The following is a 15,958-nucleotide window of genomic DNA, read 5'->3' as shown; positions in this document are numbered from 1 at the left end:
TGATGTTCCATTATCTTTATTTCATGGCATTTAAACAAGAAGCAAGCCAGAAACTGAATGGCTCAGTAGCTCTTCTAAATGTCAGTTACACTTTTGTGACTTTTCCCCGTGCCATTTGCCATAACAATTTAGAAGATGGCAGGGCGATATAGCACGAAAATTTTAAAAAAAGCTACACAAACACTGGTGGTAAACCGTTTACTGAAGACAGCAGTTTGACTAAAAGCTTCAAACTTAAGTCAAGTTATGTTTTGTGGTGAGGAGTTCAAGTACTATGTTTCCAGGTAACATCTGAAAATGCAAGAGTAACAAACTAAAATATAAAAATGGAAACTGAGCAATATGTCCCAGAAAATGTATGGAAATAGTGCAAGACTTACCATCAAACATGGAAGACCTCAAGTTTTGGGGGAAAAACAGTCAGATGCAATCTTGCTTTGCCTAATACATCAGAAACAAACATGTGCAACATCTTCCAGCTTATTTGAAAACCATAAACAGTTGCACAATCCCGAAACAAACTGCTACTATGCCATATTTGCTACTAGTTGCAATGTGATGAGGTCTTCCATGCTTAGAAGCAGCTTTTAAGTGGTCACACTCTCCCCCCTCCCTCCTGAAGCATCAGAGCTTGGTGCTTGCTGAACTCTCCAGCACTGAGTTAGACAGTATCGTTTGCTACATTTGCAGTTTACTGGAACGTGCATCTAGGCAGACAGTAATCCGGAAATAGCAAACCTCTCACAGATTTAAAGAATCTATAAGTAAAAATACATAAAAGGATGTCTCCCCCTACCCTCAAGTTCAGAGCCTGATGGGTGTCGACATCAGTTCAAAGATTTGTGCAAAATGAGTAAGTTCAAAAAACTGGAAAATGCAAATACTTAGAGCTGCTGATCTGTTCTCTGAAAATTGCAGTATCGTCATTTAACAAGCTTACCCTCAATCTATAGATGAGCATACTTTAGAAGTTGGCAAAGCGTACCAAGTTCTTAGCTGACTTTTGAAATGTAACTGAAATTTCACCTTCATATCCATAAAAATTCTACATTTGATAGAGAAAAGATAATCCGGAGACTACTCAGTTGCCTTCTCCCTCCCTTCCCCTCCTCCATAAAAAGCCAAAGTTGTTAATTGAAGAGCGAGGTGAGTGATATTCTAGTAACTTACTGATTTAAAGATACTGCAATTTTTTATACAACTTTTCAATGATTTCTTTTAAACATTTTGCAGCTGTTCGGCTTTGCAGCACTGCAATTCATACACTATACTGTACAAAATCACCAGCAAGACTGGAATGATGTATTAATAGAAGGCACCATCATGCTTATTACATTACTAGAGAACTCAAATACAGTAAAGACAATTCACTGTACAACGCTTAAAGAAGGGGAAAAGGGGAGGAGGAGTGTGTTGAGCAGCCAGCCATCCCTGTATTGAAGAGGGGCAGATAGAAAAATCTTAGATATGAGCTATCAAACTTGTTTTGTACTCAGGACCATAACTTTGAAGTTCTGGATTATGTTTAGTTTACCACTAAATGGTTTCCTTCTGGAATATACTTGTAGTCTTGTTAAGGTTTGTGTGTGTACATGTTGGTCACAGCAAGCAGATCAGATGCCCGCATCGTTTCAAAAGCTATTCTGTCTGAAAAAAGATGAAGGATTTTTTTCCTGATGCCTCTTGTAGATGTCAATGTAAATGAGTTTAGAGTACCCATTAGTGCATTTTGATGAGTGCATAAACACAAGTTAGTTTGTTTTGAGCCAAGTGTTCTAAAAGAAAAAAAGGCAAGCTTCTCCAATTGCACAGATTGCACTAACTGCGTTTCCAACAGTAATAAGCAGAAACAGTAACACTTACACAAAATGTGCAGCAGAGGGTTTTTGACTGAAAGGACCTGAATTCGATTGGGCATGTCCTTTAGTCCATTTTTGTTGCAGATAGTTTTATGGTCATTTCTCTGTCCTTAATTCTCCAAGTCTAAATTTATAAATTAACAGTGTGACTCCTGTTGTGAAATTTGGGAAAGCATGTCCACCTCAATTTAACTGGTAACCAAAGGATGCTTTTCACATCAAAGAAATGATCAAAAAGGCTGTGTCACATTCCAAAGCCAAAAAAATTAACAAGAATGCAAACACGACGAATAATGTACCACTGCCAAGACTGTCTGCCAACAGTGGAGGATTTCAACGACGTTGTCCTGTGAAACGGCCTTCCATTTGCCCGGTTCCTCTTCCAGAGCCAAGTTTCTGTGCCATGCCACCCCGGGGAGGAGGTCCTCTTCCATCACGGTCCCGCATCATTCCACCACCCACTATTCCACGGGGACCCCCGGGCCCTCTATCATTGCGCCGAATATCCCTACGATCATCACCACCGCCTCGGGTCTCTCTTTCACGGGCAGCTCTTGTTTTTTTCTCTTCTACATTCAAGCGCACCTCTCCTCGAAACATAATGGGCTTAGAAGGGGAAAATGTTTACAAGGCGAAGTTAGTCACCGTTTCATAACGTCCCAGCAATATAAAACACATGGAAACAGTAATCCCTGCATGCTACTCTATCATTAGCAGCGCAGTTGCATACAGCTTAATGTCAAATTTCACTAGCAGTTTGTGACTTGCAACTTCTAACTCTACATATCTGTCGAGACCGTAGAACACTGCAATAAATTAGTAAAATACTTCGATTAGGCAAGGAATTAAAAAGGTCTGGGACTTGCTATGGTCAGTGCCACAAAACCACTGCTAGCTTGCAAGAGTAGCAATTTTACTTTCAGTTCTCAAACTATTAGGACTGAAAACCTGCCATCCCTAAAGGAAGCCGAGATACACTGACCCTGGAAATTCTGTAATTTCCTTTTCCCCCCAATCCCAGCACTTCAGTTCAAGTTTAGCTTGCTCCATTGAGAAGCCCTAAACCTATGATACAGTGATGAAAGTAGTGCTGTTCAAAACTCTGGAACTCAGTTTTTAAAAACTTACAAGCATCCATCAGGAGACAGCAACTTCGAAAGAACAGAATTGAAGTGGGAACCAGAATAGGCTACAAACAAAATATAAACGTTCCATGACCTCCATCAGTGATCAGAGGGGAAATCTGAACTCTGGTGAAGAGCAGTAAGAACCAAGGACATTGCATCATTCATACTTTAGTAGCATTATTTCCCTCACTATGACAAATATGCAAATGCTACATGGCCAAACTTACTTTCGCAACTAAGATTCTCTGAACTGGCTCAGAGTCATCAAATACCACAAAGCCAAAGTTTGGTAGTTTTCCTCCAACTCCTTTGGTATTGATGCGAAGTTCCACCACGTTTCCAAAGCCTGTGAAAGCACATTACAAAAACAAATTATGCAATAAGGCCCTGCAATAAGCCTATTTGGTTTAGTTATTCTCAAAAGCCTCTTGTAATGTTAAAATTTGTTCCTTTGCTTTTAAAACGTTAACATATATCATGTTAAGTGGCTGAAGCTTCACTTCCATCCTCTAGACCCAGTAGATGAATTTCAAACTATTTAAAAGCCCATCACTTACTCATAAAGAATTCTTTCAGTTCATTTTCATCAATATCATGTGGCAAGTTGCCAACAAAGAGCTGATGGCTGTCTGGGTAACGAATTATTCGGCGATTATCAGATTCATTCTGCTCCATATCCCCTCGACCTGTGTCCATTCAAAACAAAAGCAGTTAATTTTAGGATTTGTATGGTATAATTTGAGAAGTACATCTAGCAACATGCTGATCTGCTTTCAGTTCATTCACTTGAGCTATTCTCACCCTATTTTCTGCTGGGGAAGGCATGCATATTTAGTGCCCTTAAAAGCTTAATTCTGCCCAATTGGGATATCAAAAGCTTCTTGTTTCCTTCACATACAAAAGCCATATCACTCAGCTATGTGCTTCCCAAGAGAAACACGTCCACTGAATACACTTAATTTTTCTCATGTGCTTTTAATCTTCATGGAAAGTGCTGAATTGACCGCTGCAGAGACTAATTTGAAGACTGTAGAGCACTGGCAGCAGCCATGCAAGCTTCCCCATCAGTGAATCTCAATCCTGAACAACTCCAAGTGTCAGAAAGTAAGTCTATCTACATGCTCAGTGGGAGACTCTGCTAACATTACCATCAGTTACCTCCTTTGTCCATACCACCAAAACTGCAACATCTATCCACTGGGAGCTGAGATCCAAGTGGTTTCATACATCCTCAAAATCAAACCTGTTAAAAAGCAAGAATACTTCATGACTGCAACTACTCTGTCTTCATAACACTCGGAGTAGGGGTCAACACTGTTCACCACCAGTTTTTAAGGTGAATGTGCATCTCATTGTACCTTTGGAAATGTAAGTTAACTTAAGAACTGTTCACTCCTGCCCAAAAACTGGAAACAGTACACAGAAAAAGATATTAAGCAACAGCCCACTCTGAACACCCATGGGAGTTTCTTAAAAAGCATAAGGAAAGCTTAAAGTTCACGATAGGTTATTGTCTGTTATTTTCCAGGGTCTCGAAGTTACCATCTTAGCCATTTCTAGTAACCTTGCAAATGAACTGAAAAGCTGGCATTTCCTGTATATTTTCAACCATTTCTTCTAGCCCTCCTCTTTCATCACGACTGTTCAAAGGACGAGTACAGCTTTGAAAGTTCAATGTTTTCTTATCTACTAGCGGTGGCAAGACAGCCAGTTACTCCACTTCAGCCCAGCTAGAAGATATGTATTAATTTATGGTGGTCAGACTGCATTACACAGACATAACCCATACCCCCATATAAAAGCTCACTGATGTTATTTATCTATTGAGCTATTGAAAAGATAGGACCAACAGTGAAGGCATTCCCATTGTACTGTAAAGATCTGAATGAATTTCTTATCTCCATGAATGCAATATAAGATTTAACTAATGAGAGATATAAAATCTTAGCCTGTATCATATTACTAGGCCATTGTCTGGATCTAGATCTTCTGATAGAATACCAAGATGATCATCCCTTCCCATTTTTCAACAATTTATGGCATAAGTCAAAAATTTCCCCTCCGTGATTTGATTTACAGAAGCTTGCTGGATTGTTGTAGGATTTTTCATTACAGATCAGATGGTTCTCAGAGCATTTTGTACACAAGGGGAGTTCAGAGGACAAACTTTACTTTGTATTTAAGCAACTTCTCAGCTGTTAGCACTGTAGTGTTTGATTCAGTTCATGGCACTCTTCTGGTAAGGTTGTTCAAGTTTATTTTCCCTGTTGCATACAATAGCCTTTAGGATGCTTGAAAATGAAGTCTCCCTGCTAGCTTTGGCTTTTTCCAATTTCCAATAGTTCACGTTTTTATTGCAGCTTGCAGGTAACACTGCTTTTACTTTCTTGTTGCACCAGCTGCCATTAGTATGTGGAATTTGTGTTTGTTAGCTCTGGCAGCAAAAGTTAAACAGCACAGGATAGTTCCTATAGATCCTAAACAGTGGTTATGTATTAGGTATCTTAACTGAGTTTTAAATGTACTGGATCAATCCCCCTGAATTTTGATATCTTATTTTTCTTCAGACAGGCAGCTAACAGAACAAGCTTTTGTACTATTGCATTTCAACCCCTATGTCTATCCATCTGTAAATAAGATAGGTATGTGCCGTGCTTTTTAAATCCCTGGTCTCCCGACAGCCTGTCAATACATTTACCAACCAAAGTGGTTGTGACATGGATATATACCTACTAGAACTTGAGACCAGCTAATTGCATATATCCAAAATAATTAATATGCCACTGCAATCAGTTATACGATAGCAACTACCAGTCAGTGTCAAGCTTGGGCTGAAGGCAAAGTATTGACAGATGGGAACTTTCATCTATCCCAGTATCCTGAGACGTTTAGTTCCCAAAATTCCAACTTTTACAATTACTCAAATAGCAAGATGAGAAGTCAGAACACTAAGCCAGATATAAACAAGACCCATACTAAGATTTAGTTGCAGCTAAGTCATGGGATAGCCGATATGCACAACTTAACAACTCTATTTTGCCTAGACTTAAAACCTCAATGAAGTTTCGGTTTTTCAGCCCTTGGTACAGATCAAGTCTTTAAAAAGGGAAATCTGATTTCTAACAGGCGTTAGAATATTTTCTAGCCACCTTAAGCACATTTAGTTTCAGTGCTGTTGGAAGCAAGGGCATAATCACACAGACAACAGTCACAAGTAGAAAGTACTTCTAACACTGGTGTAGATTAGAAAGTTTGGTATGTACATTCATCTGGTGCAGTTGCTCCAATGTCAACAGCTGAGTAAATGCGAATATAGATCTGTTTCAGGAAGGCTTGCTTCCACTAAATCTGAATTGCACCCATTTAAGCCACTTTTGAAAACCGTTGCCTGGTCTATGCTAGCACTTAAAGTTTCAAAATTCCACCCAACATTTAAAAACGTGCAAAATCTCTTGTATAAAACCCCTCAACTCATCTGCAATGTGTAATTCAGGCCTTTGATCAGAAATAATTTATTGTTCGAAGTTGCACAGAGATTCTCTTAACAGGTCAAATAATTTCTCTTGATCTTTGCCAGAACTTGAATTTTAATACTCAGAGGTGAAATCCTATAGAGTCACTCACCCACTGTATACTATTGCACCATTCACAACTGCAAGTTAACGTACACTAGATCAAGCTGCACACAACTTTTGAGGTGTATCCCCATGAACAGGATTTAGATGTTGTGCACAGCTCAGAATGGGTACTTAATGAACAGTGCTGATCAAGAGTTGACCGGGATGTATTAGTAGGACTGCTTGTTATAAATTGACAGGTGTAAATGAGGCAGCAAAAACCGAGCAGTATTTGAGACTTAACACCATCTCAAAGACTATACTATGCCCTGAGAAAAGCTACAATAGAATGAATGGCATGGCATTTGGCACATGACATGATGCATGATCAAAAAGATTTTGTTCAGAAAGGAGAAGCACATTGTAAGATATAATGGAAGGCATTTAAGTCCTCCCATTTGGTCTGTTCAACATGAGTTAGAGGACATTCAAAATTAAGAAACCATCAACTTTTAGCCTCAAGAGAACACAGTTTTGAACCGCATTAAGCAATCTGAGGAAGTTCCTTGCTGCACGATACGAGCAAATAACTCAGGAATGTTAAATAAGGATTAGATAAAAGGAAGATTTGCAGTTAGAGGGATGACCCTCATGCGTCAGAGCAACTCAGGACGAAATAGGGCTCAGGAAAGCATTTATTCAATGCAACTAGGGATGGAGGAATGAAGGATTTTCACTTTCCTAAAGGTCAGGTACAAGCCAACACTAGAAGCGGGACATCAAACAAGACAGATCAAAGGTCTGTTTGGTATAGGATTTCCTGTACCAACCAATCACAGGAATCAGAGTAACAGCCGTGTTAGTCTGTATTCGCAAAAAGAAAAGGAGTACTTGTGGCATCTTAGAGACTAACCAATTTATCTGAGCATAAGCTTTCGTGAGCTACAGCTTATGCTCAAATAAATTGGTTAGTCGCTAAGGTGCCACAAGTACTCCTTTTCTTTTTGCAATCACAGGAAGTGACCCTTTCGAATCCAAAGACAACAGATACATTGGTTCTCATCTTCGCACACGGTTACCTGGTCTTGGTCCCCTGGGTGGAAAACCCGGTCGCTCCCTTGGACGCTGTTCACGCACACGGGGTGGCTGAGACTGAGCTTCAGGTTTAGTTTCAACTCTTGGCTGAAACAAGAGAACGCACACTGCTAAACACCAGATACCATAGAAAAGCTGAAATAAAAGCAGTCTACAGATCACTCGCATGCATAGCAACAATTCTGGAAGATACAGGTCCACAGGAAGTGTGTTTAGGAATACAGGAAAGTTTTCTACAAGTTCCTCTGTACCAATCCAGGACTGCAGGGCTTGCCTTTCTCTGCCAGCAGGTAGAGAACACAAACCTCTCAGAATCAGGACTAAGAGCTCTCTTGCTAATCTTATTTTGCCCAAGGGCATGGCTAGAGGGAATTGTCTACAACTGACCAGGCACAGAATTGAGACCCAAGTAGCTCCATAATTTTATGTAAGAGCAGGTGCCTAAAACCGGTACAAAGAAATATGCAGAAATCAAACTAAAAACAGAATTTCTGCAGCATTTCCCGTGCCACGCTTGGACTGCACAGACTAGCCCTAGATTAATACGTATGGAAGAAACAGAATTACAGTTACTGTCTGCCTGGAGGATTCTTCTTCCAGAATACACATCAACTACAGGAAAAGAAAGCAAGTTCACAAATCTCTAAATACAGTCTTCTCCCATAAGGAGATCAAAAAGAAACTACCTTAAATAAATAGTCCTACAGTGCAGAAGTTAGACATCTTCCTTTTCTTTCTCTATGCCAAGCCTGTGCACGAGGGAGCATACACAAAAACTGTCCCACTATTCATAAAAACCTCACACCTTGAGCCATTAAACACAAGCTTCTGCATACAAAAACTGCCTTCAAAAAGGGGTAGGAAGCTACAGAGCAAGGAAGTTAGGTGACTGAAAACTGACTCTAAGTTATAGAAATTGCTGCTATCCGCTACAAGCATTCAGTTCACTTGTACTAGCCAAACAAATGCTACCGCCACAAAGACCACATTCCTATCACCAGGGTTTCAGAGATAAGCTTGCAGAACTAAAATCCAAAAGGGGTGTTTCACTGAAGGAATGGTCACAGGCACCATCGCATGCTCATATGGATTCAACAGTCCAAAAGCAAGTGACAGTAAGGAGAGATTCCCACCACTTTTCCTTTGGAAACAAACTACGGACACTAGTGACTTAACCCCAATATTTGTGCTCAGAGAAGATTTTCTGGGAAAGATTACCTATTAAGTGCCCAAATATTACACTGAAGACTGTCTCACCCTGCCTACCACTCAAGTGGCACCCTACCAGGCACTTCCTCTCCAATATTTTTAGACTGAGCATTTTAATTATGAGAATTAGAAAAAAATAAATAAAACCTTGTCTGACTGTAGCACTGGCATCTACTTCTGCAGCAGCACCTCTTGGGCCACAACAGCGCCACCGTGATATTTTATTGTCCTGAAGTTTTAATGCGTAAAAAGTTATAGAAATAAAAGCAGCTCATAGCACTACATGGCAGCTAGAAAGGCAATCGCAGATTTTTCTTTCCTGAACAGCAAGCTACCCTGCCCTCAAAGTTACTTGATTTCATTTTTTTTTGGGGGGGGGGGGGGGGAGGGGGGAGGGTCTCAAGAGAAACAGTCTATCTGCTCAATCATTCACCTCAGATGCCTACTTAACACAATAAGTAGAGTGTGTCTGTCCAAAGAAATAGAGGTCCAGCCTTATTAGACACCAGTGTGTGGTTTATGAGAAGTAGGCCAGCAATACCAAACTATCCGCCTTCTTCAGCACAAGACATACCAACTGCCTCAATTTTGTACACACCTCAAAATTAAAGAGTCCAAGCTCGCAGGGCAACATTGGAGAGGGCATGTGCTCCTCCAAACTAGCATCCTACCAAATGATGAGAGGGGATAGAGGCACCCTTGGAACTGAGAACTGCTTGTTCTATCCACCAATCTCCCTCAGTCCTCGGTTTCCTGGAAAGAGCATGAACTACACTGGAAGCCACAGAAAAATATTTCTACAGCGTGCCGGAGAGAGAGGGGATACATCCCTCTCTCCTTGGAACTGCAAAATGATTAGCAAATAATTTGTTTCTGGTAATGCCCATGCAGCATACTCATAAGCCTGCAGTTGTTTGAGCCTTTGGGCATCGACTCAAAAAAGATGAAATTCCTCCATTCTCCCAGAATCCACAAGAGAAGAAATGAGGACTAAACAGGACCTTCTGCTATTGTGATAGTCATCTTGCTTGAATCCCAGAAGCAAAAAGAGCACAAGAAGCAAGCCCACAAGACTTATTTGCCCTCAAATGTTAACATTTCATGTGTCAAAGACAGACATTCCTCAAATTGGACCATATATATGGAAAACTGAATGGATCTGCTTTGGAAGACTTCTATCCCTTGAGGTTTAAGGTCCTTCCCAGATGATGAGATGCCTGCCACACAGTTACCACAAAAGGGAGATAATTTAGATGGGATACAGATAAGAATCTCAGCTTGCTACAACATTGTCTCCATGTTGACTTCTATGAAATCACTTACTTTGATTCTCACCAATAGACCACAGGAAAAATGAAGCCACACAGAGGCCTAGACTTCTAATATTGATCCAAGATTCCCCGTGGCCTTGTGGTTTTAAGATATCCACTGAGCCAGACAACAGATTATCCCTAAACCCAGAAGAACTAGTCAGTTTTTCAGATTTACTCATCTGTTTAGAAAGATATTAACTCTGCATCCTTAGAATACTCAGAAAAATCTCATCTACATATCCTGTTATATATGTCCTCAAGTGGAAGAAGTCCTATTCCAGTTTGAAAAGCTTTTAAGGCTTGGTTCTGGAGACATGAAGGCAACAACACTATCAGTCACCAAAAGAAGCACTGGTTTGAACTCATCGAAATTCCAAATTAAATACAAATTAGTGACTATTTAAGCCCTTTTCTTGGTAGGTAATCACTGCTTCAACTCAAATGGAAGGCCAGACTACATTTAAGGTCTTGTCTTCACTGCTCAGAAGAGATGTGTTTTTACCACACTAATGCATGGGAGCTATCCCATGGTAAAAACCACAATGAAGGCTTGGCAGTTCAGTTTCACTGCAAAGCAAACTAGGCACGGTCAACCACAGACAGGGTATAGTACCATGCCTTCAGTGTGGTTTTTACCTGGGGATGGCTCATGTGCATTAGTTACCCTGAGGTGAAGGGGGAAAAAAAAAACAAACAAAAAAACCCCCACACCACACAAAAATCACCACCACATCTTCTCTTAGCAGTGAAAACATGACCTATGTTACTCCCATATTCAGCGTTTATCTCTGAACACAAATAAGAAGGAAAGGGACACAAGTGCCTAGGTACTACAGGCTGAATATGACCAGCCCCATAGTAGTTAATGGTCACAAAAGTAATTAGTCTAAATCTAAAATGGTACTTACGAATTGCCACCTCTTTAAAGAGTCATAATAGGTACTTTACTTGAAAGTTAAGAGTTGGCAGACGAGAATCCTAGAGTTTCCCCCGCTCTCACTATTTTGTGGGGCTTGTAAAAAAAAGTCTAAGAACAATCCAAATGGGGGGCTATGCTTGCATAAACACAAGAGTAATTGTGATGTTGATAGTCTGAAACAAGATCGGGAAAAGGAAATGCTAATGCTTGAAAACACACCCTAAAATAAAGTAATTGTCGTTCCCACCAATCCTCCAAGCACTGATTCTAAGCAGCACTTAAAGGAGGTTGGAGAGAGATTTTTCCATCTACTTCCCAAAAGAAATAATGGAGTTGAGACTCTAAAAACCTGCTTTGGTCCTATCTGAAAACGTCTGAGCAGACTTACTTGAACACAGAATCCCAATGAAAGGAAACGAAATATGACATGTCTTTCTTCTGCCATTGGCAAACTGTATATGGAAATACAGTGAAAGATGGAGGAGGACAATGAAACTATATTTGATGGTCTGGCTTTTGTTGACATACGTAAACAATACATCAAAGTGCTCAGAGTGCTCTCTGAACTGAAACTGAAGTGGCACAAGGAAGCAGTCTTTGGTTCTGTATAGGAACAAGCTCACTGTTCTGTGCAAACAACAGTGGTCGTCTTGACTGCTTACTCTCCCCTCAGGGCGAGGCAGTTTAAAACTAACCAGGTTTTCCTAGTCATTACAAAGCACGAGTCTGATTTCCATGACAACCCTGTTAAGGAGAAGGCAGCACCACAAAAGCATTCCATGGGCAGCTAGCAGAAGGGCGATCCTAGCCAGTTTCCTCCTTGAGACCATAAAATGGAGAGAAAACAGGTGGTAGGAAGCGCTGTAATAATAGTTTCTGAATTGTCCTACTGAAAATTGTGGCCTATTACAGTTTAGAAGTGACCTCCCACAAGTGTCCTTAGGTAACTCATTAGGTTACTATAGAACATTAACATTTTCAAAATTGCTTCCTTTATTTTAAATAAGTTTTTGGATATGTGGAGGACAAGAAATTCTCAGGGAAATTAAATTCTCTAGGAATTTCCCACTGACTAGGTATTTCCTCTGATCTTTGGTATCTGAATGACGTACACTACTACCCTGTCACAGAAAGTCTGGGAATTGGAAGAGACCACTGTGCTGGCAAGCAAAGGTGAACCCTCCCACCTCTCACAGTCATAAGTTGGTACAGGGTTCCATAGCAGTACAGTTAATCCATATAAATATATAATTGAGAATTTTAATATTTCTTTTTGCAGAGAATCACCACCTCACTAGGAGAGGCTCTGTTCCTTTCTCAAAAGGAACAATTTCAATTCCCAATGGCAGGGTAACTGGATTGGTAGTTCTGGAAATGAATGACCCCTATCGTACATACTACAATAAAATTACGGTTACATTTAACCTTATAAACAAATAATGTCAGAAAATTTAGAAGTGTCATTTCTTGATTACATGTGAACAGACTTAAATCTCTCACCACCACCCAGAACTCTCACCTGTTAAGTGAATGTGCCTTTTAATTACTTTTTAATTGCGACATTAAGGTAAGTGCATTAACATTTAAGACAGAACTTGTGCAATTTACGTCATTACAATTTGATCTGTTAGTTTAAAGACTAAAGTAGTTGCAGAGGTAACGAGACAATCCAAGGAGTTCACAGATTGATTACCTGTGAGACTGGTGCTTTAACATGGGGTGGAATTCCCGAGGAAGAAACAGTACCACTAGGAGGCAGGTTTTTACTGGTCACTGAAGCCCAAGAGAAAGCCTGCAGAAATGCAACAAACCTAGGCTACTAATCATGGCAAACCACTGACATTCTTAGAGGGAAACTAGTCTGCTGAAAATATATTTTTGAGTCAAATCTAAGCTGTCAGTAATCATTGTACCAGGATTACAAATATAAACAAACAATGCCAGTAAGAGACAGATATTGAAGGGTTTGCAGTTTTAACTGTCCAATCTCTCTAACAGTGCAGAGCACATGCTTGTACTCAGGTACACTACCTAACTGAACCCCCGTTCTCTGAATGCCCCCAAACCACCGCTTTCCAAAAGACAACGGTTGATAGACAAAACCGTAATGGCTACAGGGTAAGTTTTTGGTCCTAAATTTGTCTTCTGGAGAAAGAAAGAAAGGAGAAGTGGAAGTCAGAAGTTAATGCTAAACAGGAAAAGAGACCAGGACTGACAGTGCTGAAGACCCATGCTGAAGTAAATGACCTCTACCTGGTTTCTGTTTCCTTCCCCCATATCCTTTCAAACTAAGTGGGTCTAACCATACCAGACGGCGCATGGTTTTTGGAAATACGGCATCCCGCCTAGAGGGAGACAGCTAAAACCCTCAGATTCATTTTTACAGCTACACTGCTAGTCATCCTGCAGGTGAAAAGGTAACTCCTTTAATTTAAAAGAAGGGCAGCGACTCCCACTTAAATTCATTTAGCTGTTTTACATCTAACTCTACATTTTAAAAGGTTTAAGCTCATAGCCACCCACACACACACTTCACAAGCAGAGCACTACATTTAAACAGATCATTTGTACAGCCGTTCACATTAATCTTTTAAAAATCGTTTTGATAAGTGAACTTTTTTTTTTTTTTTTTTACTGTTGTGGTTCAGAGAGCAGGACACTGAAAAAAAAAATCTATCCATCTGGCACACGAGAAAGCAGTTCGCATTCAGCATAACACTGAGCAGTCAGTGTTTTGGGTTATCGTCTTCATCCATGTCTACAAAGTTAAAGTTTAACTAACCTTTGGAGGTTCTTGTGGTAGAGAAACAAGTTCTACAGGAGGTGGGGATGGAGATTTTTCTTCTAGCTCTTCAAGATTCTTTTCTTCTACTTCAGATTTCAGCTCCTCTGTTTTTGTTTCAGATTCCAACTCTGGCTCAGGCTCATGAGACGATTCTTCCAAAGGCTCCTCCATTCCATTACTAGAATTAGAGGCATTTTGTTCAACATAAAGTACAAGGCTCTTACGATAAAGCTTTGCTAACATGCAATGCGGATTTTTTTTTTCCAAATAGGCTTTCAGCTTCCTACCGTGACATCCTGTACATGGACAGTATAGGCAGAGACTATTTCTGCCCCTACCTTTAGTTGCACACAAAGCCACACTGTAGTTCTATTAAAATCAAGGTGAATTTTACCATTAGCTATAATGTGAATATTATCAAGCCCACATTATGCATGTATCACTTTCAGGGAATGGACTTGAAAAGCTGGAGAACTGCCACTTAAAAATGGCAAGAGGCATTTCTGACAAGATGAGAACCAGCAAACTAGGGCTGTGAGTAGTGCCTGTGTTGACTGTACACATGCAAATGTATAGTTCCCATCTCATTTGAGTGTGTTGAAAAAAAGCTAGTTACCAAACGAAAACCTTAAGCATAATTCTATTCTAGAGACAAAAAACCAGCATCTTATTTTTTTGCTCAGTGTAAAAGAGAAGTCCTCAAATAAATTTACTGTTTTCCACTCCCATTAGCTCTGTAAGAGCCAACAGTTGAGAAAGTGAAGTTTCCTTATTGAACAGGAACAGAATTGTTTGCTAAATTCCAGCCAGTTACACCTGTGCAAGCCCCCATGAAGAGAGAAACATTTGCAAAGGTGGCACTAAGAGCCTAATTTAGTCTAAAGAAACATTTAAAATAGTCTTGTGGGTAAGGCAGTAGACTAGGATCCCAGTTCAATTCTCAGCAGTGTCATGTTTCCCTACATAACCTTGGGCCAGTCACTTACAGCCAGATTTCCAGAAGAGAGATTCCTGCCACTTAGGCAACCAAATAAAGGCATTTTCATAAATGCCCAGCCCTCAATGACACACTTAGGGAGATTTTTCAAAAGAGCACAGCATCCACCACCTGAGCTCTTCTGAGAAACCAGCCAGATATTTTGGTGCCTAAATCTGAAAATCTTGTGCTCAATCCTTGTGCCTGCCTGCCTCATTTATAAAGCAGGAATAATGCTTCTCTTCTTCCACCTTTTGTCTGTCTTATTTAGATTTTAAAATGGTTAGGAAAAGCACACACTTACTGTATATCTGTACAATGGGGCACTGATTTCAGCGGGCCAGGCCTCCCATGCTACCGTAATACATAGTAGATATTTGTGTAATAAAAGGGTGGATTACAACTAAGGGAATGGCTTAAGGTGTCAACACATACTGGTTGGGAATTTAATCTCTGTTTATGTTCACATTTGTCACTTCACACTTACAGACCAGAGATAAGATTAAAAATAATGAGTTACAATATCCCACAAACATACATATTTCATCTAAACAAAGTTCAGCACACACAGTTTCTGGCATATTAGGGCCATATGTGCATTAGTTTGGTGAAACAGATATTTTAGGGAATTAACTGTATTTAGGACTAAGCAGCCAAAGCGATTGTTTTCTACTGTTTAGCACGGACTTCTTACGTTACAGGGTGGCTTTCATAGTATGTACTGCTTGTATTCTCTTGCACTTGCTCAGGGGATGGCTGCCTTTCTTCCTGCTCCTCTTCAACCTCTTCTTCCGATTCTGACAGACAAAACAAGACTTGTGATCAAAGTTCAAGGAAATGTCAAGCACTTTTTAGAGCACATTCAATTCTGCTCGCTGGAGAGAGTATAGATTCAACAAGTCGATATCATTTCCTTGGTGAAAATCAGTTTCCTGGCACAAAACAATGGACACGAACACAAAACCAAGATGTGTAATAAGGGAGCTAAAAGTCATGCTTCACCACTGTAAGCAAGACATTTAACACAGAAAAGGGCAGGACACTTAAGCTCTCCAGGGATGCTTTTCACCTTTACATTTCCAAAGAGGAGACAACAGTGCTGCAATATCAGGCCGAGT

The 15,958-nt window shown here is 40.2% G+C and overlaps 1 protein-coding gene across 2 annotated transcripts in view; it reads right to left on the bottom strand.

Annotated features, from left to right (window-relative positions):
- The window catches only part of G3BP2 (G3BP stress granule assembly factor 2), a 48,975-nt gene continuing 33,017 nt past the window's right edge, over positions 1–15,958 (bottom strand). The window contains exons 6-12 of one of the 2 annotated variants that reach the window (XM_074950390.1): positions 15,535–15,637; positions 13,862–14,042; positions 12,773–12,871; positions 7,623–7,725; positions 3,544–3,672; positions 3,214–3,332; positions 1–2,465 (exon numbers count right to left, since the gene is read on the bottom strand). In XM_074950390.1, the coding sequence (XP_074806491.1) occupies positions 2,193–2,465; positions 3,214–3,332; positions 3,544–3,672; positions 7,623–7,725; positions 12,773–12,871; positions 13,862–14,042; positions 15,535–15,637 (1,007 nt within the window). In that variant the 3' untranslated portion in view covers positions 1–2,192. The remainder of the gene's footprint in view (positions 2,466–3,213; positions 3,333–3,543; positions 3,673–7,622; positions 7,726–12,772; positions 12,872–13,861; positions 14,043–15,534; positions 15,638–15,958) is intronic. The other variant, XM_074950391.1, reaches the window with a different exon arrangement.

Source organism: Natator depressus, chromosome 4, assembly GCF_965152275.1.
Source record: "Natator depressus isolate rNatDep1 chromosome 4, rNatDep2.hap1, whole genome shotgun sequence".
NCBI lineage: Eukaryota > Metazoa > Chordata > Testudines > Cheloniidae > Natator > Natator depressus.
This window is presented reverse-complemented; position numbering and strand designations above follow the sequence as displayed.